At 35.9% G+C, this 23,863-nt stretch overlaps 1 protein-coding gene across 2 annotated transcripts in view; it reads right to left on the bottom strand.

The window, feature by feature from the left end:
- Positions 1–1,226: 1,226 nt before the first annotated feature.
- Positions 1,227–23,863, bottom strand: part of PLOD2 (procollagen-lysine,2-oxoglutarate 5-dioxygenase 2) — a 56,449-nt gene continuing 33,812 nt past the window's right edge. Inside the window, exons 9-20 of one of the 2 annotated variants that reach the window (XM_064457663.1) lie at positions 20,234–20,359; positions 18,625–18,746; positions 11,598–11,702; positions 10,186–10,311; positions 8,872–9,013; positions 7,596–7,658; positions 6,132–6,245; positions 5,667–5,732; positions 4,967–5,071; positions 3,918–4,064; positions 3,574–3,699; positions 1,227–2,439 (exon numbers count right to left, since the gene is read on the bottom strand). In XM_064457663.1, coding sequence (XP_064313733.1) covers positions 2,284–2,439; positions 3,574–3,699; positions 3,918–4,064; positions 4,967–5,071; positions 5,667–5,732; positions 6,132–6,245; positions 7,596–7,658; positions 8,872–9,013; positions 10,186–10,311; positions 11,598–11,702; positions 18,625–18,746; positions 20,234–20,359 — 1,398 coding nt within the window. In that variant the 3' untranslated portion in view covers positions 1,227–2,283. The remainder of the gene's footprint in view (positions 2,440–3,573; positions 3,700–3,917; positions 4,065–4,966; positions 5,072–5,666; positions 5,733–6,131; positions 6,246–7,595; positions 7,659–8,871; positions 9,014–10,185; positions 10,312–11,597; positions 11,703–18,624; positions 18,747–20,233; positions 20,360–23,863) is intronic. The other variant, XM_064457662.1, reaches the window with a different exon arrangement.

The following is a 23,863-nucleotide window of genomic DNA, read 5'->3' as shown; positions in this document are numbered from 1 at the left end:
CCTGAAAGGTAACTGTTTTTTCTTTTGATGAAGTATTTGCAAAGGCTAACAGAGATAATTTTAGCAATGTGAGATGGTGAACACATCTTCCCCTTCCAACAAATCTGCAGCACAGTAAACGTGGCATTACATGTCACTGCATGTTAATAGTTGCAAACATAGAAATTTAACAGTAAGTAAAGCCTCATATATGTTGAGGGAAAAAATACACATTTAAAAAAATCAAACGTGACTGAGAACTATATAATTAAAATACAAGTTATGCAAAAAAAAAAAAAAATCTGCAAAAGAGCTTCCCAAGTGTTACAGGATTGTATTTTTGTGTTTTTTTCCAAGACAGCTCCTCATAACAGTAAACTGTCTGTAATTGATCCAGTGGTAAAAATATTATTCTGTTCTGAGTTAGCCTAAGAGACCACAGGCAAATGCTCAGAAAAAGGTGATTAACAAAGGCTGCTTTCATTCTGGAGGCCTGAAGATTTCCTGATCTGTAAAGTTTGCCTAAGCACAGGCTATATATAGAGAGACACTCACTAAGGCAGAAGTATTCCGTGTCTGGAAACAAAGTCAGGGGATATCAACCTCCAAATATTAGCCTGAAATGGAGAAAAGCTGACAGTGTAAAGAGAAATGAAAAGAAAGCAAAGAACTTCCCATGAAAAGGCATTCCTTTTCAAGCCAGCCCACTTTAGTATGTTATTGAAGTTACCACGTTTTGATGGATTTGCTTCAACCTAACTTTAAGTATGGTTACAACCCACTTCTCAAAACAGCAGAATGGGGAAATAAGCAAACGTGCTTATTTTTGGTAACAGAATAATCTTTGAACTGCTCCCCCAGTCCTTTCTGCTCCATATAAAGCTTCTAGTTAGGAAATGTGATATAAAGTTTCTCCAAGTATTAGCAAGAAAAAAGTGAACTACTGTTCAGATCATCAAAAACCCCCTATTTAAAAAAGGAAGGTTGGTAGAGAAAACAAGAAACATCCACCCTGCTGGGGTCGCTCAGAAAGTGTAATGCACTTTCTGTAATGTAAACAGGCACCAACTCACATGAGAAATAATTTCAATAGTAACAGAGTAAATAAGCAAAAAAAGGACACTTAGAAAAACCTCCAATCTAAATATATCTACAATTCCTTTAAAAATATTCATCAATAAATAAAATTTCTATAAGAACAATGGCAACATGCAAAGAAACTACCTAATACAGTCAAGTAAAAGCTGTTATGTTAATTTAAAATTACCCTTTATTTTTCACAAGTTTTTCCAACATGCTGTGCATTTTGGCACGGTAGACTTTGAGATAGTTTGCTTCAAGTTTCTTTAAATTACAAACAGTAGATACAGTAAGAATATTTTAAACCAATTTCTTTAAAATAAATGGCATGTGAAGACCCTTAGCTTTAAAAGGGAGACTGCCACGATTTCATTTTCCTGATACAAAATTCAAGTAATTTTAAGTAAGAGTAGAAAATTGTCTTTATAAAACATCCTATTATTAAAATTTGCCAGCATTCTGAAAATAAACATCAAATTTCCAGTATCAATTGGGTGCAATTACACATTTAGAAAAATAACTCATTTTAAATGAAGGTCACTTGGTGAAGAAAAGTGAATTTTCAACAGGATGAGTTTTTAAAACAAACAATAAACAATTTTTTCTTAGCTAAATTATTTAATCCTTGCTCCATCTCCACAATGAATTTATTTTTTCTTCTAAAGACATACATTTCAGTATTCAAAATGAATTAAGACAACAGGCTACTGAGATGTTTTCCTTTCAGTATATACCAGCACATGGAATTATTGCTGATCCCCAACAACTGTATACAAGATTCACTTGATTTTGGTTTTATGCTGTGGTTTTTAATTGGTTGGTACCAAATACACACACCACAAAAAACTACAGCTGTGTCACTTTACTGAATGAAAACCACAAAAAATTTTCCAGAAAATTTTGCATCTAGGGTGGTTTGGTTTTCTTCAACAAAGAAACAGATTCATTATAAAATGCTTTTCCACTTTCCCTCCTTACCTACTCTTAGACAGCAGAATGGAAAAACAAGCAGGACTTGTTTACTTTGTGACTCAAGGCTCAGAGCAGATATTGAGAAACCGTCAACAATTTTAGAACATTTTCTTTTTTTCATTCTTTTAGCCCAAAGTAACTTTGCTGTCTAGGAACAGGAACTTAAAGTTTCATTTATCACGATCTTCCAGAAGAAATCTATAAATAAATGTTTATGTAAAGAATCAAACAATGCTGAAGAGGGGAAAAAAATTAAGGATCAATGAATGATACTGCAATGTATCTTGTGCCATTCAAGATAGGAAGTCCTTCATGTAAATGAGTAAGTCTTCCTGGGTGCATGAAACTCCATCCTTTCCTGGGAGACTCAATGGAGCAGTTGTACCTAAGAAATTTACATCCACCTCCCTGCAGGAAAAACACAAACAAAACAAAAATCCAAACATTTACACTGTGTTTTAAATAAGTTCCCTTTGATTTATCCACAACTTAAAATATTTTGCTATTATAAATAGGCTGTTAACAATAATTGTTTTCTTTTACTATCCCTACTAGTAAGGTTGTTTAAATGACACCATCTTCAGAGCGATACATGAGAGACATGTATTTGCCATCAAAGATTTCCCCTTGCTTTGCTTTAGCACTTCCTGGATAACGACTCATTCAAACAGCAACTCTGACAAACAGATCCTTAATAACTTTACTGTAGATGGTACCAGGGAGAAGCAGCAAATCATATCCACAAGCCCTGTTCCAGGACTGAAACCCTATCCAGGATAGCATTTAAACGTATCTTAAATAAATTAATCTGCCTGTTGCTTTCAAATTGAAGGTGTGTTTTCTAAAGTAGTATGTCTGGAAAACACTCTTATGGGTGTTAAGGACTGTGAATAATATAGCTTTATAAACAAAACAGATTGTTTCTCTACTAGTCAAACCTGGAGACTACTACCACTGCCCTGCCTATCTCCACACTCTGGGGACTGTTTAAATTATTTTCCACTGTGACATTGATTCATCTCATACAAAAAAAAAAAAAGAAACACCAAAAACAAACAAACAACAGAAAAACCAACAAAACCAAACAAACATGAAACAGGAACAACAGTTGAAAGTTTTTAGATCAGCCAAAGAATAATAAAAACAATAATTAAAAAAGTTGTAATGAAAAGAGGCCATGTGAGTCAACTTGACACTAAAGAATTTTGAAAAATTGGTTTTCACTGTGCAGAAATGAAGGACTTCAGAAATGTTAAAAATGAAATTAATAACATCTCCGAAGTTTTTCTTTAAACCCCTTTTCCACCACCATCTGAAACCATTTGCATCAATTCAGCCTGACTGCATCAACAGTTCTGGATTGTGCAATTGAGCAAATTTAATACTTGTCAAAAAAACCCAAAACATTGAGATATATTATTCCTTTTGTGACACACACCATTTTCTTTTCAAAATGGTCTTTAAGTATATCCATTTGGGCTCTAGTTTGAAAATAATATTAGACACTCGAACATTTTTTAAGACAGTAAGTTGTCAACTTACTTGAAAGTCCTCTCCTACTTTGTTGAGAGCGATGTTGATTGTGAATGTAGAGGAGTCATGATGAGGTCTGAGTGACCGTTGTCTGTCGGGACTATATTTTACAACAAAATTCAATAAAGCATAACCCTGAAACAAAACACACAGACTTCAACATGTGAACTTCCAAGTCACGCACAGGGTTCTTGGGGTTTTTTTGTGTTTAAAATTGACTTTAAAACATTCATCTATAACTACTGCTACATCATGTATAAACTCCCCACCCAAACCAAATAGGGTATAGTCAATAAAATACATAGAATTATTCATGCCATGCAGTAATTACCTGCAAAAATTTAAACACATACCTTGGTATAATAGCCAGCAAATACTTTTAGCGTTACTGGTGCAATGAACTCTCTTATGAAATGCAGCCATTCATTATCCAGTCCGATTTGCTTCATATGAATATCATCAGTTGGGACATTTTCATAACCTCCAGAAATACGGCTATCCTAATGAAAACACCATAAATAGCCTTGAAATACGGACATGGAATGATTCTGGCACTTCTACAAATTTTTATTTGAAATCTGCAGAATCACAAAACTGCAACAAAGCAATGCTTTACTGGGCATATGTCAGCTTGCTGTGCAGTAATTTCACAGGTAACTGCTGAGGAAAAAAACTGCTGAGCTATCAATGAGCAAATATTGGAAATTTTTTTTTTTTTTAAAGTGAGTCAGTATTTGGACGTCTTGCCTGTAAATAAGGGCTTCCTGGGGTAATGGTTTTGTTTATTGAGATGTAGATGTAACTGAAGTTATATCAGATCAAAAGACTACAGGCATCAATTTGACACGGTAATAAAAGTTGAAATAATTTGAAGATAAAAGTGTGTTAAAATCCTTTCTGAAGATTCCTCCCTGCAGTAAGAAAATTACTGAAATTTATCTCGCTTCCAAGGTACCACATTTGTGAATATGACAAAAATTCCTCTGATTTTAGCAGTAGTTAATGAATACCTTGAACCCTCTGCAAACACAAACTCAATAGCTCATAACATTTGTGGGTAACTGCTTACGGGGACAAGTCTGACATAGTACTGAATAGGTGTCCTCTGAACACTTATCAACAGCTATCCAAGATCATCCTTGCATAACTGTCAGATAACTACTACAGCAACTGCCCCATTGTTATCGCCTGAATTTGCTAGTTCAAGGTTAATTGAGGAATGTCTCTCAATCTACTGAACAACAAGCTCTGTGGTAGACTAAACTAAGTATTTCTAAGTATTTTATGCCACGAAGCAGATGTCTTGGGTCATTGGCAATTGTTGTTTGTTGCAGTACACAGTGACTTATTATCACAAAGGTACCCACTCATTAAGGTCATGTTTATATAGGCTGACACTTACTTGGTGTTTTCCACCAGACCATTGTCCAAAATGTTCCATTTCTTCTACCAATTCATCACAGGCAGTGTCAGAAAATATGGGAAACCAAAACACATCTGGACATGGCTGCAAAAGAAAAAAAATTACGTTAATCTCTTCCAGTGGAGTTAAGCTTTAACATCTATCTTTTGTTTTCAACTGCTAAAAAAGGACATCTTCACTTTTCTTGGTCGCTAAAGAATATCAGCTGTTCTCATCTAAGCCATAATTCAAATAATTATTTGAATATGTCAAAATGTAAGTTTTGCCTTGACCCACAAGCACATTCTCACAGAATGAAGCTAAAATTATGAGCTACCTTGTAAGCCATGACCCAGCATCAACAGCTGCATCGGTGTACCCACATATTCTGTGCCTTGGTTGCGTTAAATAACAACCCTGATCTTCTACATTACAAGTTATTAAGAAAAACAGTTTAAAACTTAACATTTTTTAAACACAAAAACAATTTGCTTCTTAAGGAAGCAAAGTTCATCAAATCTGGCAATTATTTTTTGGATCCTCTCATCTAGTTTTCAGAATGGCAAAGATTCAGTTCTGATCCAAAACATCAAAAAGCTGTTCAGCCACAGACCAAAACAGCATTTGCATGAAAATAATTATGTATAACAACTTATTATCAGTCAATTGCACAAATTTTAAGAAAACTACTTATACCCACCTGTTCTACTATATTATCAGTGAAGATCTTTGAGTAGTTGGGATTTATATAGGTTTCCTTCCAGTCCTAAAAAACATGATTTTAAACCATTAAAACAGAACAAATTAATTTACGTGACAAAAACCACAATTTGTATTTTATTAATTTGCTGTACTGAAAGCATTGGAAACAATCAAACAATTTCTTATACCCATAAACAAACCAGTTCTCATCACATCAAAAAAATCACGAAACCTGTTACATCAGGTCTTTTTATCTCCAACTCCTTACTCTGATCATCGGTTGGCTTATTGATATATATTGTCATTTGCTTAAATGGGTGGTATAGAACACCTTTTAGTACACAACCAATATTTAGTGTGTAATAAACAAACGTGAAGCCTTTAAATCCCAAGTCCTTTATAATACATAAATTTCATAACTTTTTTCAAATAAAAACTGTTTCATCAATAATTAGATGCATACCACAGGATTTTCAAATATCTGCCAGAGGTCATTGTTGTAGTGGGAGGTATTGTAATTGGCTGTAGAAATGAGTCTTCCAAATTCATGTCTGTTGGTAATGTACATGAAAACACCCTATACCAAGTAGAGAAAATGTCATTAGCAAAACCGTCAATCTTAGCAGAAATGGTGTTTTAAAGAAGTCTGTTTATGCCTGCATTTTCATGAACTATATCACACACTTGTACATACATATTATGCATGTGCTATTCATTTAGCATCTTCCTTTTTCAAATGGTTGATTCTAATCACCAACTAGTGTTTATAATTTGTTTACAAGCATTTAAATTTATTTTCTTAACACATTAAACCAAAACATGTATTGTTCATAACGTAAATCCACATACAGTTACAGAAAGGAAAAAACAGAAGTGGTTGGTTGGTTTGGTTTTTTTTTCCAGAAAACCTAAGCAGACACACTGGAAGCACCTGTTCTCAAACTGAAAATACTCATACAGGAAAACCAACATCTAGGGTTTAGTTTCTGATTAAAAACTGAAAGATTAAGCTAACAATAAAAGGTCTAATGGAAGTCAGAAGAAGAAACTTATTTCAGAGTATGCACTACACGATCCTTCTGCTGAATTGGCCTGAAATAAAAAGACATCGGCAAATACAGATCAGGTACAAAACAGCTGAGCACTGTGAAGTGTGTTCACCTGAGCAAACATTGCAAAATACGCGTAAGATATCAAGTATGGTAAGATACGGCTTTATTATCAAGCTATTAACAGAAGATAGTAACAAAACTCCCTTGATTAGAAATACCAGCAGAAAATAGCCTTTTTAAAAAGAAATTTAGGTTCTTTAGGGTCTTTTTAGTTTAGCGTTTTTCAGACTAAAACTTCACTTCTGAAGTGGATTTGCAGCAGATGAAGACATTACCATTTGGAATTTGGATACTTTGGTATTTCTGTCTATGTTTTTGTCTGAAAAAGAGTTAAACTGTTAGAAAGATAATGATTATGTTAAACGCGTGCCCAGTTTTGGGCACTTGGCAAATCATAAAATAGATGCAGCAGGGAGAATAAGGAGGGCCTGGGTCAAGAAAAACAGCTTAAAGTGACACTGATTTCATAACTGCCTGCGCGGTCACTGAGGGGGCCTGGCTGACCTGCTAGTGGTTTGAGTTGTAGTCCTTCCTAGGACTGCTGAATCAATTTTAGCTACAGAATCTCAGCTTCAGCACACCTTGACCTCAGAAGCACTGAGTAACCTCCCTGAGGAAACAACAAAAGCCTCTCTAAGATGCTTCGCGTTGGTCATAAAGAGCCTGTCCCTGGCATAAACTTGAACCTCAGACAACTGAAGAGAAAGCTAGAGCAGTATTTCATTAGAGGAAGTGGACAGAGGAGAAGTACCTTCCTGTGGTAGAATAATACTGCACATAATAATAACTAATGAATAAAAAAAATAAAGCAACACCTTTGGGGGTCTGAGCATATGGAATGTTTCCGAAGAAGGGGAGTCTTTTTCCCTTTGTAAAGTCTAAAATGAAGGAGAATTATCACATCAGTTTTCTGATACATAATCTTTCTCTTTTTTTCCAACTACTATTAGGTTTCCACAGTTACATTAGGGAAATAGCAGCCTTTCATCAAAAGCTGATATGCCTTTACAGACAACATGCACCTCCAAGCAAAGCTCATAATACACATGTCAAAGCTGTTTCCACCAGCCCCTTCTTATCTGCTGCAATACAAGAACAAGCACGTACCAGACCATCTAACAGCACAGACCAAGAAGGAAGGAAAGAGAAAGCAATTTTCTGATGAGCCAGTCAGATTAGTTTAACGAGCGCATGGGAAGCACAGGTTTGCAATAACTGATGCTGAGAAGGTTTGAATACAACAGAATTGGACGGGGATGTTCTGAAGAATCAGTACAAACAAAGGAGATCATGCCTTGTTATGAGGGAATAAAAAAATTAATACTTGCCAACTTTTCTTGTTCAATTCTGCAAAAATATTTTTCAATGCTATAGTGTCTGGAAATAGGTCTGGTTTAGGTCTTATTTGTTTCTGTGCTGAAACTAGTGTAAATATCAGTAGAAATGTGGATTTACATATTCATATTTTTACAGTACAAATAAATTTTCTTTCATTACTTATAGGTCAATGCAAGTAAAAAAATTCTGATACAGTGTTAATCTATGTGGAAAAGTTAATGAGTAATTCATGCTCCCTAAGAAGATTCATACAATTTCATAAATCACTTAGGCTTTTTATATCGACACTGCCCATCATTAGTTCAACTATGTATCTACTTAAATGTAAAATTGAAAAATATCCCAACTTAGTCTGCTAGAAGTTTCACACTGTACAAAAACGTGCATAATAGAGATGCTCTAAATGCACTGACAAGTCTGAAGTCCTGTACAGCAGAGAAGTTGAGCCCTCTTTCATCCTGTTGAGGATGCACCAATGAGGAAGGTATTTTAACCTCAACAAGAATTTTCAGTGCATTTAAATAAAAACCATCATGCAGGCAGTGCACCAGAGCGCTGGCCTTGCGAAAATCTCTGTTCTCAACAATTTAAAGAAACACACCTAAAATGTTCTATGTCACAAAAATTGGCTAGTACTTTGAATCAGAAGTAAAAATATAATATCCAAGATCAATCAAGTGAAGCAGTCAAGTGTAGCAGGACACAAGGAAGTCTGTGTGTATTTAAAAGCAAGCTGTTATAGATACACCTTACCATTTCCCTGGCATTTCTGCAGAGAGCCATATCAGGATCCAACTTCTCACGCATAAAGTAGTTCTTTTCTTTCATCTCCAATCTGAGAGTCTGTCCCTTAATTAAGTATATATTAGCCATATAAGGAATATTCCATACTCCTCTGTAAAAAAAAAAAAACCAAATGGAAATAGTTTAAAGCCAAGAAAACTAATTTGTTGCCTATTCTATTAAATTTGCTGACAAGACTAAGTAAGTTTCAAAGAAGTGAAGCTGAAAGGTTCCCAAGCCATTTGAAAAACTACAGCTGGACATTGTGGACATCTCAAATGTAGGCGTAGGCAGTAATTCAACTTTTATGAAGTACTGTTATAAAAAATTGAAAGGTCAACCTCTCTAAAGAGTTTTAACTGTAAATGTACTTCTTGTTTCCATAGTTCAGGCAATCAAATTCTTTTATAATAATATTCTACACTACCAGATGGAGAAAGTAATTCTAAAACAGACTTTTAAGTGAGTTTAAAAACTTCACTGAGGCTTCACACAGCTGGTCGGACCTCCTCACACAAACACCCATAGACCACAGTAGGCCACGTATTTATGTCAGTTGGGCCAATATCAACAAAAAGCATTGTTGTCACAATGCTCACTCTGCAGATTCCCTCCCTCCCAGTGCCACGAGCACATCTTTCAGTGTGATTGAAAATGAGCCAGTCCTATTCAAGCAGTCAATCTGTTTCAGACCTTTTTGTTCTTCCAGGGCAATGAAAAGGCATCACTAAATGGGAAAGTCAAGCTTAGAACAATTTACATCACATTCCTTTAGGGGCAGGACGAACCCAAAAGGCTACATGACCGAAGTATTTCTCAAGATCTCCTTAGGATGTTTCTGACATAATATACAGGAAGAAGCACATGAATAAACTGTAGTTGCTCAGTTGAGTAAATATTTGCCCCAAAGAGATGAAGAAGTTATATGATGAATGCAACAATTATTTCTTTTGATTGAGGGCAGAGTTTTGGGTTTGTTATTTGTTTGTCTTGCTATTTTCTGTATTATGCACTGCTAGAGTAACCAGACACCATCACAAAAGTACTAGCAATGACTATGTCCACTACTAATGCCAGCTCACCGTGTCAAACACTTCGCTTTTTTTATTCATGCTGTGAAGGGGGCGGGGGGAAAGCAAATGTATTCCTATGAAACAGAAAAAGCTAAACAGTAAGACTAACCCCAGCTCTTCAGAAATACCAGATTGCATGGAAGTGTAAGAATATGTTGCTAATAACCATACTGGGTGCCTTGACTTTTAAAATTAGCTTACAATTACTTACACTCTGTTCCCTTGGACAATAGCAACATAATCTTCTGATCGAGCATAATAGCCATCTGGGCTCAAAGCACCCCAGAAATTGGACCAAAGCTTCCCATGACGAGTTACAAGTGGAGCAATTATCTTTCTGTGAAGTGACATATTGAATAAGAAAATATGAAGTGTTATACATAGACTATACATCAAAACACACCATCTTTCCTCAGTTTGGAGTATAGTGTAGCTAAAACACCAATGACTGTCAAATCTCAGAACAGCTATTCTGAACTTAAGCTGGAAGAAACAGCATCCAAGCACCCACTGCCCCGAAACACACAGAAGCAAAGATTCCTATAAATCAGAGGTAGCTTGATTTTCAGTCAAGTGAAAAAAATACTGCCCATAGCATAATGACAAAAGACATCATAAAGTCAAAGACATGGAAAAACAAAAATAAACTCCACAGTGACACTTAGCTTGCCCAAAATTTAATAGAATCAAAAGGAGAAGTCTAAGTTGACCAGAATAAAATGAATAAAATGGTACTTTGTTTCACTGGGTGCCTACTGATAGATACATCTTGCAAAGTTTCTGTTTTTTCCACTTACAATACCTGGCTTTTAGCCTCTTTCTACAACAGTAAACATCACAAGGAATATAATGCAAAGGACCAACAGCCACATCTTTACTTAAGCTCCACCCCTTCTCACTAGTAGGTCAAAACAGACATTAATAGTTAATCTTTCTGTGATACACCTGAGATTCCCAGATTTGTTACGAAGAGGCAACCACCACTGACCTACCTAACGTGAGAAGTTACAAACTGTCAGGAGGAGGGAGGTACACAACATTCACAGCGGGCCCAGTCTGCTGAAAGATGCTGCTGATAAAGTCACAGCTTTGTATAACTTAAGAGATCATACTAATATAAGGAGAAACCGGTCAGTACAGCTGCTTATTTCCAATACCTTTCTACTGTTTTATTGAATATATGATTTAAAAAGAAAGTAATAATACTGCAGTACTAGAGTAATAAACTCCAGGGAGTTTTTGTTTGGTTTTGTTTTGGGAGTTTTTATTGTTGTTTCGGGTTGGATTTTTTTAATATTTTGTGTGTGAACAACTCTGAAATCATTAGTCAGTGAAATCTTAATTCATTTCATAAAACCTGCTTACACCACACCATTCTCTTCAGAGGAACTCTGGAGCATTTGAAATTCACACCAGGAGTTGTTGCCTGACAGGAACAAAATGCTTTGTGAATTCTTGGACTCCGAGCCAAGAATGTTACGATCGTTGGCCATCAAACACCACAGGTAAACAAATATGATTTAACTCTGCAAGAAGAGACAGGATCTTATTTTCTCTGGATGGGCCCCAGAGAATCCCCCCCAGGTTTGAGGAAATTCTGTAAAATCAAGAGATATACTACACCTGTTCTGTTCTATCAGTATTCTTAAAGTTTTGGGGTTTGTCAGCACAACATCTGCATCGATGCTGAAGTAATATTCACATGTTTTATCCTGGCGACAAAGGTCCCTAAAAATACAAAAAGGAATGGTTACCTCACACTTGCCCAGAAAAGATTCACAAACAACAACAAATAAAAACCAAAAACCCAAACCACAACCAAGTGCTCTACTCATACATTGCATTAAAAGCCCTCTGCAGTGTAGTATAATAAAAGAAAGGTGTCTTTAGATTGCAGTAGTGTGATAAAAGATTTAAAACCATGAGTCAGATGCCTTATATTTTTCTTCTAATGAACTAAGTGATCTTTAACCTTTAACAAGTTCAGTAAGAGCTACTATGCACTGTCCTAATGGAAAATGGGGGGAAGTGATGGGGACAAAGCCACTAATTTATATAGCTGAATATCAGTACAATTCCATCATAACAGCTTCAAACATTAAAATTATTTTACCGTTTTTGCTTTGAAATGACTATAAACATTGTTTTAGTTTAAGTTCCACATGATTTGATTTTTCGTGACTGTTTTTGCAAAGGAAAAGATCTCTGTCACTTCAGATGATCTGACAGACGGTGGATGCGACAGGCTACATACAAGTCAAGGCAACTGCTGGCATGGCTTCCTGCCTGCTCCTCCTCCGTTCCTCTCCACTACTTAACACTTCACTCAGCTTTTAGTCTCTCTCCAGTAAGGATTACTACTTATCAGCACCTTTTGGGTGTTTTTGTTCAAACTTTTTTCTGCTCAAAGGACTTCAGAGGTATGACTTTGTTGGAATCACAGGATAAGGTAAAGCTTTTTTATTCCATAAATTTAAGCAATCCTTCCGCTTCAGACTTGACCACTGAAGACGTACTAATGATTTGAGCCACATTTTTAAACCACCAAAATGACAGGAACGGTCTTCCCACTACTGCTGAAGTCACCGTGTTTGGACACACCCCAATAGTTTAAACCTTTGATCAGTCTCTGGTTCTGCTTTAACAGACTTCTTCACTGACAGTTTTCTATCTTATGTATACATGTTTTTATGTTTTATGTTTTTATGACAGCAATTCCTCAATCAGCACTTTCTCGCATAATTTCCCCAATTGAAACCAGCAGGTTTTATTTTGACCATAAGACAGCCCAGCAATTAAGTCTTTGTGGAATTTTCCATTACTAGCCTATTCTGTTCAAAGCTTTACAACTGCTGAACACAATTCACACGTAGCTTTATCAATAGTGTAATTACAATTATTAATACTAACCTGACTTTCATATTGCACTTAACAACAGATCTTAAATTTCTTCAAAAAATATTCAGCTCCTCTATGTTCATTTTACTAACGAGGAAACTAAACCTGAGAGACCAACAGACTGGATGCTAGTCCAGGGTTCCAGCCACAACACTGGCCAACACCTCCCCAAAAGCAGCTAAACTTTTGGCTGCTACCAAAAATATGAATTGAATTAATGTTTTTAGTTATGAAAATGTGAAAAAACAAATGGAACAAATTTATATTTCGTTGTAGGCAAACATGACTGGAAAATTGATTACACGATTTCAAAATGTATGGTCCTTCAACTTTTGCCTTTCCCCCCTCCCTCAGCTTTAAATGCAGAGGCAGAGAATTTTCTTAAAACCGGACCAATGGAGTAGTGTTGAAAATCCTTCTGTTCTTCGTTTACATAGTAATCCAAAACACAAAATATAAATTAAAAGTTTTGGACTAAGTCACACTCTGTCATTCAATAATCTATTGAGAACTCTCTGAAAGCATTACTGCTTTAAATAGTCTGGAAATTCAGCTACTTCAACCTGTGTAACCAAGAACATGAAATATATTTATTTATATTTTTATATATATATTTGTCTGTGAGTGTACATATATATAAAAAGGCCAAAAATCAAGGCTACTATTCTGACCATACTTTATGTCATTTTCCCCCCTATTTCTTTCTGTACAGCATGAAGACTGGATCACCAAATGGCAAAACTATCTTTAAAGCGTAATTCTCCTTGCATTTCTAGATACGAGTCACCATGTCAAATGTGAAGTGTAAGTTTTGCCTTTGCACTTTAAGGTCACTAATAAAAATCTCCACAAAACACTTCCAGTTTCAGATATACAGAATAACAGTTGTAAAAGTTTCTGTCAGAGTTAATAAATCAAGCCTACTCTTAAATTCATGCATCTTCTCTTTCAATGTTGCCAAGTAGCTTTCCCAAGGAAATAAAAGTAATCCTGGATATTCTCATGCTTTAATGTATTTCCTTGTTATGTTGTATGCTAACCTCTGCAAATGTAGAGACCCCAGATTATATGTGAAACTATTTGTTATGTATATCCAGGTCGCAGCAAGGAACAAGTGGAAAGTGCTTTCTAGCAATACTCATATGTATAGTAACATACTTCCTATTCTAAATTCAATGGTTAAAACCTTTAATCTACTTGCTTTACTCTCCACATGCTTACAAACTAAGAGCAAATATTGAAAAGAAAGCTCCATTTTTAGACATAACTTAAAGCCATTTCAGTGTAACGATTAACAAATTTTGTACAAGGCCAAGATTTTTTGTTGGAAGTGTGACAGGAAGCTCAGCAGGTCAGTTTATAGTATTTTGCAATCAGAGCAATGTTTAACTTTGCTTACAAACCGCAAGCCCATCTGGAACAGCGACCTCATCTGAGAGGGGAAAGTGCCACTGCTCTTCATCAAGCTTTCCACTAAGATATCCCAAGGGGCTAGTTGTGGGGCTAGCGATAAGACATACAGTCTACTCAATTTCCTTACCATTGAGTAACATGTATTAGGTTTTTTAAGACATAGTTTGAATTTGTAATTAATCAATATATCTTTTTTTATACCCCTCACAGTTTGGAAATACAATTCCAGATGTGAACTGTGAGTCTGAAGGGAGAGCACTTACACCATTTGACAGACCTCTGAAAGAAAAGGTGCCCCAGATACAAGTCTGCAACACTCACTGAAAGACGAGGTAACTTTGCCTGCCATTCAGGATTACAGTTTGCATCTCTCCAGTTAGCCACAACAGTATAAAGAAACTCTTATCACCCATCGCTAAAAACAAACAAATGTAGCCACAAAACAGATAAAGCACTGATGTTTAGTTTTGTATCTCAGGTTTAAGTATTGTTACCACAGTTACCACGCCTGGAAGTTACTGAAATCAGATATGGGTGGGAAGAGTTGTTTTTCTTCTGCAACACTCAAAGTTCAAAATGTTCTTCCTCCATCTGAAGCTGAAACCCAAAACTGCTGAAGTTCAGGAGAAGCAGTTCCAGAAAATCCAAGTCTCCAACAGAAATCACTTGACATCTGGGAGACACAGATTTAATCCCTGCCCTTCCTTTAATCACAGCCAAGATACCTGCACTGCTCGCAGGACTGAAAGGGGGGAGTCCTGCATCCATGTCATCATTTGTCAATACCAATGGGAGCTTGGAGACATTGACTTATTTCTTCTAACTTTCAAGCAGCACATAGGAGACCCTAAATTCAGCTCAAAATTCAACAGTGACATCAATGAACTCTAACTGATACTGACCTCTCTACTCTTCTTCCTGAAACTTTTGAAAGCTTTCAATGTAAACTTTCATTAAAATGTGCACATTCCCACTAAAAGTTGAGGTAAATCACATTTTTAATAAAGTTCAGGAAAAATCCTAGCTAGTTCTATTACTAGTATTTTTGAGGGAGGTAAAAAAAAAAAAAAAAAAAACACTAAAAAAGAGACCCTAAAGTTGTAAGTACCAGGGTGGGGAGAAGGTCATGGAAAATAACTTTTTTATAAATAAAACCTGAGAGAAGTAAATGAGAAATTCCTGTATTTCCCCACTTTCTGTCATCGCTTGAACATATCTCATGTTATTTTACATTTTATTCAGAACAAATTCTGTAACAGCTGGCTGAAATCTCATCTCCAGACAAGGTAAAACCACAAATCAGCCTTTTCTAAAAGAAGACTAAGTGTAAGAACTCTAATATATTTCTTGTAGACAAAGGCTTAAAAGAAAACCAACCTACAAACAAAAAACACCACCGCCATGGAATATTTTAGGGTTTCAAGGGATGTAAGTGCAGAGAAAATACTCAGACAACATGCAGCTTTTCTTCTCTTTATTCTACCTTATTTGCCTCCCTTTTTGTTGTTTCAGCCCACAGTAAGGGAAGCTGTGCACTCGTGTTTGCCAATATTGTTGAATTGTAACAAGTCTTTGCTTAGTGCACAGTTTTGGGTCCTTTCCAACACCTATCCAACTTTCACAAGTGCAGGAGGGGGCTTTTCATGTCAAGACAGAGCAAGAAAGTGAATACTTCAGTTATTCTTTATTATGTGACTGAGAAAAGTAGACAGATGTTTGCTGCATGGCTACGGGTGAAATGTTATTTTCTCCCATTTGTATTGACATAAGAGAGTCTCATTTACTGAGAACCTCACTGTGATTTATCACCACTTTTTACTGAGCCAAAAAGGGGGAAAAAAAAGAGGTAAGGAGAAAACTGACCCAACCGCATTATATACTCAAAAGAATTATATCAAAAACAAACCAGACTTCGAATGCTTAAGTTCACTCTCTTTTTTTTTTACTCCCCTTGTCACTAGGCACTGAACTGTATTAATTGAAGCCTGTTTTGCTGCTTCAGATAAATAGACTTTTGTTGTGAAATATGGAAGTGAGACCAAATTAATTCTAAAACTACCGGAAATTAACAGAGATGTTCTAAAATCAGCTAATTTGGAAAGAGAGAGAAAGCAAGTGTTCGAGACAGATGGAACAAACTATCAGTCAATAATGCAGATAGAGGCAGAGGAAAATTAATATTCATTTGTCTGATATCAATCTCTAAATCAAGCCATTAAACAGGTTTGAAGTATCACTCTTCTTGAGTTATTCCCATGGCAGTATTAGTGAGAAACCAATGAGGTTATGTTGGAAGCCAGCTGAAGGGTTGAAAGCAAATAATTTTTTTATAGTATCTGCATTTGCCATGAAGGAAAGTAAAATGCAGTTTTTCAAGAGAAGTTGTGTGATGTTCACAAGGGCAGCCAAGCAGACCAGGAGTGCAAACAAAGCATCAGATGAACTGAACCTGCTTCAGTCAAACTGAAAGGAGCCATCAAATTATATCTCCACTGTTCACATGAAAGATTTTACTACTAACAGTCATACTTTCTGGATGATTCAATTTTTGGAATGGTCTCATTCCATATGCATTATACTTCACATTTTTTTCTATATGCTAGGTGTCTCTTTAGGATGGAATCTTTATTAAAAATGCCTTTCAAAGCAAGAGCAACATGGGTCAAATCATATCCAGACAATGGATAGCACTTCAGTGTCGTGTATCCAGTGGTACACATCACAAGTATGATTATCTGCCTCACATAACAGAATTTGAAATTATTTGGTGCAGTTATACATTTGAATTACTGCTTTTTATACACAGATCAAACAAAAATGATATATCATATTAAAATCTCTGTCACATTATTAGTCAGTAGGTTCTATCAAAAGATGACCGGTTTAAAGATCTTTGGGTGAGATTTAGCAACAGCATAGACATTGTTTACACTGAAGAGTCTGCTTTATGGTGTCTACATAACACAAAAGAGGGAAAGGCAACTCCAGAAACTCCACCTCAGTTACGTGTAACATACAGTACTTCAAAAAGTTTGCAAACATAGTACATTTGCTTAGAGACTGCTAGAAAAAAAAGGATTATTTATAAGCATGTGACTGGTTGTTTACACTAACTACCACTGGACATCTGTAGTGTTTCTTAGAAAGGCTACAGGAGAGGCTTGGACCTCAGTCAAATATCAGTTTCCCAGTGGCTTCAGCACAACAAAACCCCATTCAAACAAATTTCCAAGAACACAATGGAGACTCAGGACTAGCCCTTCATTCTTCCAGTGGATGCCATGAACAGCCCATGGTATACTCTTTACCTCTGAATATAAAACAGAAGGGCCTTTTGAAAATAATTTCTCCGCTCTGACACTCATGGAAGATTTAGGAGAAAAGAACACCAGATTTAAAAGCTAAAGAGTTGGATTCCCTGGTAAGAATGAAAGAAAAAAAAAAAAAAAGAGAAGGAAATTTAAAAGAAAAAAGGAAGACCAAGGATAAGAGAAAGTCAATTGCCTTTACAAGCCCTTTTTTTTTTTTTTCCTGAAAGCAGAAACTTCTGCTAGGGTACTTCTAAAGAATATTCCCATCTCTCTGAACTATAGGAACAAATATAATTCTGTCACCTGTAAGCCCAAGTCAAGCTTAACCATACTTTTACTTAAATATGTCATTTAAAAAAAAAAAAAAAGACAAAGGACTAGGACAACAAAAGCACTATTGTTAAATGTACATCCGATGCAAGAGGTAATTCTAGTCTGTGAAATCACTCTGTGATAAGTTAGCTTGAAAAGATTTTGCATAAAAAATAAAACCAAATCCATTTTCAGAAGATGCACTGCAATTAGAATTTCCATTTATATTTACACCTGCTTCCACTTTTTTTAGATTACATCTACATATAATTTTCTGCAAAAACTTTAATAAAAAGCTTGTTGTATTGTACCATCTATTTTAATTCAATAGCATTCTTTTTTAAAAAAATTAAGCTTTTCAGTTTGTTTATCATGTTTTAATATATACCTGTGTTTGAGATAACTAGAATGTAAAAATTATCTGACATCTCTTATTCCTCTATAGTCTACTATCATCTACGCCTTCATGAGAAGACGACAGATTATCAAAGTCGTCCAAACCAGAGAGATGTTTTCTAATATAAAAAGCTGTTGGTCATTGTGAAAGAAACCATAAAATACTCAACAGTTTTTATCTTGTTCTACCACACAAGCTCCCACTTCTGTATCTTAAGATGTAAAGTTGTTAGTGTTTAAGATGCAAAATAATATACAAAAAGGATGAAAAGAATGTTAGCATACGCATCATTATAACAGATTTATAAATTAGAATTTACATTCCCATGTTCCGGGCTTCTGCTTGACTCAGATTTTCTTCAGGTCCAACAATTTTTATATTTCTGATAACGTTCTTGGCTTTTTCCCAGAATTTCTTGATGTGCTTTTCATGGTAAACCTCCTGTAATCATGTTAACATTGTTTATAGTGAATGAAAAGTACAAGTTGCTGTGAAATCATAAACATAGTGTCCAAGAACACATTGTATTCTATGCTAAACAAACAGATAGCAAACAGTATTTGAGGATATTCCAGTATGTCATTAAAATAAGTTGTTCTTTCCAAAATTTTAGCAAAAGAATCCAACACATCAGCAATATAAAGAAAAGCTGAACCTCCAGACCAATGATGCAAGATTCACAGATTATTTATGCAATATTTTTTCAGGATATTTATTTTATGATCTTCAAAATCTATCCTACAACCTCAGTGGCACACTGGAGTTTTTTTATGCCACTCCAGGTGGCTTCAGAGAGTGAGCTACCACCTGTACCCAGGTGGCCAGACATAGTCATTGTTTCTTTAAAATGTAGTCACAGTGATTGTTTCTACAATTTCTAATTACCCTGCCTCTAATTTAAGGGATCTCACCTGCATGCAATGCTTCCAACCCCGTGCCCTCCTTTGTAGCTTTTGCATATTATGAGAATAATTAAAATATTGGGTTGGTTCCCACCCCCAAGATAAAAAAAGCTATTCAGTCTTTTATATTAATTTCAAATACCATACAACTTTTGGCTGAAGCAAGGGAACTTATCATAGCCTACAATTCCTATGTGCATATCATATTTATACCTTTAACACCTCCTTACAAAAGGGCATAGAAGACTTTAAAGATAAGCTCTAATTCTATTACTCAGGCCTTTTGTGCTATATTAGCAGTAATGCATGCCAAGTTGAAAAGGGCAGAATTATACTTTCCTCCCATTTCTCTTCCAGCCCAGTTTTTTTTCAAGAGACTTACGTTTGTCACCTAACTCATGAAAACAGCAATACTGAAGACACGGGTGAAATATCAGCAACACCAGCTGATATTTTTGATAGCAAAAAAACATTAAAAATATTCAAAAAAGCAACTTATCTGTACTGCCATTCAATATATACCTGGACACACCAGTCTTTCCCATGGCACCCAGCAGGAACACCAAGAGAAACATAAATGCACTGGGGTATCAACAAGATAAAAAGCAAATCTAACATGCAATACCTTTCGGTCACTCCTGAAGTGGTCAGGCAGTTGGCCTAGCTGATCGTTGTAGGTCCCTTCCAACTGGAACTATTCTATTCTTGTTCTCCTCTATTGTTCTGTGTCAATCAGTACTTCTCCCAGAAGCATACACTTTAAAATACAATCTTTTCCTTACTAAAACAGAAAGAATCTAAGTAGTTTCTTTAAATAGACTTCAGTAAGCACTGCCACTACTTCATTTCATTTGTGTATTTTTCTACTTCTGCATAATAAATTCTGAAATCTATTCTGAATTCTGAATCTATTCCTATCCAGTTTAGCTATGTACATATATAGAATCCATATACTCCCTCACACACTTTCATTCATAACATAGTTTCCAAAATCGAAGCTTTGCACAACAGTAACATCATACTTACATTATTATGAATGAAGATACTGAGTGCCTCCTTTGGGTAGTCCAGAGTCAACAGTCTGTCTAAAAATTTAGGTAGGAAAGGAGTGGGTTGTTCAATGAAAACACCAATTTTTACTCTTGGATATTCCTAAAAAAAATGATATTTTGACACAACGAATAAGACTTGCCTCCTTTCTAAGATTAGTTATATTAAAAAGCAGCTAATGTAATGTTTAGCAACTTAGGCCACACAGCTTTCAAACAATCAAAATCAACCAGCTCAAAAGTGCTATGCCCCCTGTTTACTTTCACTGACTTCATGAAATAAGCAAAGATAATGAATTTAACACATTTCTAGAAAACTCTTTGAATTCCAGTAACAGAAACTGGAAGTGGAAAATAGTGTATTATGGTTTTTAGAAGTCTTACTTTAAAAAAAGAAAAACTTAAAACGGCAAAAAAAGTATGTTAGGAAACATACCTAGAACTGCATGGAAAATTCAGTTTTTGAAAGTAACATACTATATATGTTAAATTTGCAAGAAAATATAGGGAAGAAGAGTTTTTTAAAAGTTGTTAAAGAATAAACACAACAAAATATTTGACTTATCTGTACTTTAAGCCAAAGACTGCAATTCCCTTCCATACATTTATATGCACTATTTCCCCATCCACTATAAGTGGGATCTGCATTACTTCTCTACTCATTGATTTTATTAAGATCTTTAATGAACTAACTAGAGCTTCTCCCCTTGAATCCAAGGATACTGAATTTCATCCACCTTATTTTAATGTGAATTCACATATTTTGAAGAGTGGTCTCAATTGCTGGTTTGTATGTGCTTGATAAAGAGATTGTGACCACTAAAACAAACCCAGACAGCACTTTTGTGTATTCCTAAAATATATGATTACATTATGCAAGACCAAAATTTAACTGTGAAGGAGTCGATGCCTTCAAAGAAGAAATGAACTGATTAAACAAAGATTTTTTCCACCTCAAACAGTCAGTTAGTATAAACGCCTAACCCACTACAAGGCTCGGAGAGAAACCTTATGTGAGTATAAAAGGCTGCAATTTAGCTTCCCTTAAGCGAGCCAACACCCACTTGAAAAGTGTCTGGATAAACCATCAGTGCATGTTGAGACTTCAGTGTCACTCTCTACATTGGAAATCCAGAAACATACTGGCAAGTGCACCAGATCAGAAACATTAGGCACCAGTGTTTACCCTGACTACCTCCTATTCACAACTTCATCTGCAAACCTAATACATACTCATGCAGACATCCTAATAACTTCAAAACAGCTGATGAAGACAAGTACACTGACAAGTCTCGAAAAAAACAACTGTGGCATTCTCTGGCAACCACTCCATTGAGGCTACCAATAATAGAACTGCTGCAATAATTTATTTTGCATATTTCTCTAATTCTAAGGCATCTTCCTCTTGTTCTCTAGGACGAAGAGAAGCAGGTTAAGGCTGGATCTGCAAAGGCTATAGGGACAATCAGGAATTACTAACACTCCTTTGATACACCAGAGTGTGAACCACTTGGCTCCAATGTCTATGCTAAAATCCCAGGAGTGTGACCAAAGCAAAACAGTGTTTAAAAAATGAAGAAAAAAAATTCCTGCAAACTGCATCTCCTCAAAGCAGAGTTCAACAATGGTTGACCATACTATAAGAAGTTGTCACTGCATAATCTGAATCAAGATCAGAATTAACAATTTTAATACCCAGCACTTTGAGTACATCAAGTACTCAGCAAAAAGTTTCCAGCAAAAACACTTTGGGAATACCCAGTCTGCACCGGGATGTTACATTTTCTGACAAATTTTCTCATTTTCACTAAGGTCATGTGGTTTGCCTTTTAAAGCTTACTTTTTTACAACCAGTAGGTGAGCATATGACAATTTTTGGAAGAAAGAGAGGACAATGCTCTGTGTAGTCATACTGAGACAAAGTCCAGGAAGCCTTGCTGTAAGAGACACCAGTGAAGCAATAGGACGAGTGAGGTCATCCTTTCCAACCACACCAGGATGTCTCCACACCAGTAACAAACTCTAGGATTTAAGAAGTAGCTCTAGGGTGATTTTGTTGCCCAATTTAATTTAGGTTTTAGAGGGAAAAAAAAAAAAACAACTTTAAAAGTAGCAAAAAATTACACTCATTGAGCCAAGGTGCATTCTTCAACTTATTTACCATTTCCTTGTTTTGACCTGGGCAGGCAGCTAAATTTGGGGGTGGCATGGGCTGTTGATGTCAGCAGAGGAAAAAGCAGTTACTGAGTGTTTCCACACCTCAGCTGTGGCCAGAGCACAGGAGGCCTTGCTCCTGTGAAGAAGATAAGGACCAAGCAAAAGACTGTGTTTTTGGCTCTCAGCTCCTTCACGGGTAACCCCAAAACTCAGTTTTTCGTGGGCCACGCTCCCAGCACCTGCTCACACTGGCCATAGTAGTACATCAGGCTCTTCTGTTCATCCATCACAGAAGAACCTGCACAGCCCATGGCAATGCTTCCACCTGCCTCTGCCTTGCATGCACTTACCCAACTTTCACAGAAGGAATTATATCCTTGTGCCCATGACAGAAAGCAGTATTATTTCAGGTCCTTGTTCTACACTAGAGTTTGTTTTGTCTTGCTAAATTCAAGGTCTGTAGGTAAGCCTAGCCCAAAACATTGAAACCACAACACCTATGCATATCGAGTCAAGGACCCATTCATGCCAGAACTCGCCTAAAGGAGCTCAAAGCCCAAAACATAGTTGGTATCAACAAATCTGATTCTCTACTTGCTTATGAGAACAACAAACAAAATCCTCAGAAGGTACATGTGCATCAATGCATAAAGTTAAATAAAGCAATATGAGAAGAATGATTAGAGGCACAAAGTTGGTATTGCTCTTTTCACTGAACTTTTCTTGTTACGCAGCAACCAGCCAGGCCAGAACAGAAAGCGTGTTCAGAAAATGAAATACTGCTTGTACTCAGAAATGCCTGAAGTAAACACTTCCACTGAGGCCAAGGAAAAGTCTCGTTATTTCTGCTGGCAGAGTCAGTGAGGAATGAAGTCCAAAGAATGAATTACAGTAAGGAGGACATGTTCCAAGTAAATGCACATAAACTATAGGAAGCTATCCAGTAAATCACTGCAAGTTACTCCCCATTACTGGCTTTAAGATTTAACTGCTACCCAACCCTGTTTTAATTGCCAACACCATTAGGAAAAAGTTAGACAACTTATTTTCCTCAGGTAAACTTTACGTTGAGAGTGCAAACACTATTTCAGTAGAACACCATTCAAATGTTGTATTTTCAAAGCAAAATTGAAATTTAAAAAATATATACAAAGAATACGGAAGTTATTACAATTCCAGCAATAACTTCTTAAATTTATATTCCAGTCCATAAGCTGCTTATTGTCCAGAAAGTCTTTCACTTTGTCTTTTCATTACGAAGATAACAATCCTCTACTTCTTTCATGCTATCCTTAACATGATCCTCTACAACCTGTTCCCATTCAAATCTTCAATAGAGAACAGAAATGAAACAGCTGCTGGAAAAAGCCTGTTAAGAATAATCAGAATGTTCTTTTAAGTCCAAGCCTTCTATTTCCACATGGTAAATCTTAGTATTTACTCTGCCTAA

This window comes from Phalacrocorax carbo, chromosome 7 (genome assembly GCF_963921805.1).
Source record: "Phalacrocorax carbo chromosome 7, bPhaCar2.1, whole genome shotgun sequence".
Classification (NCBI taxonomy): Eukaryota; Metazoa; Chordata; class Aves; order Suliformes; family Phalacrocoracidae; genus Phalacrocorax; species Phalacrocorax carbo.
Note: the sequence above shows the minus strand (reverse complement) of the source record. Positions and strands in the feature narration are given on the sequence as shown.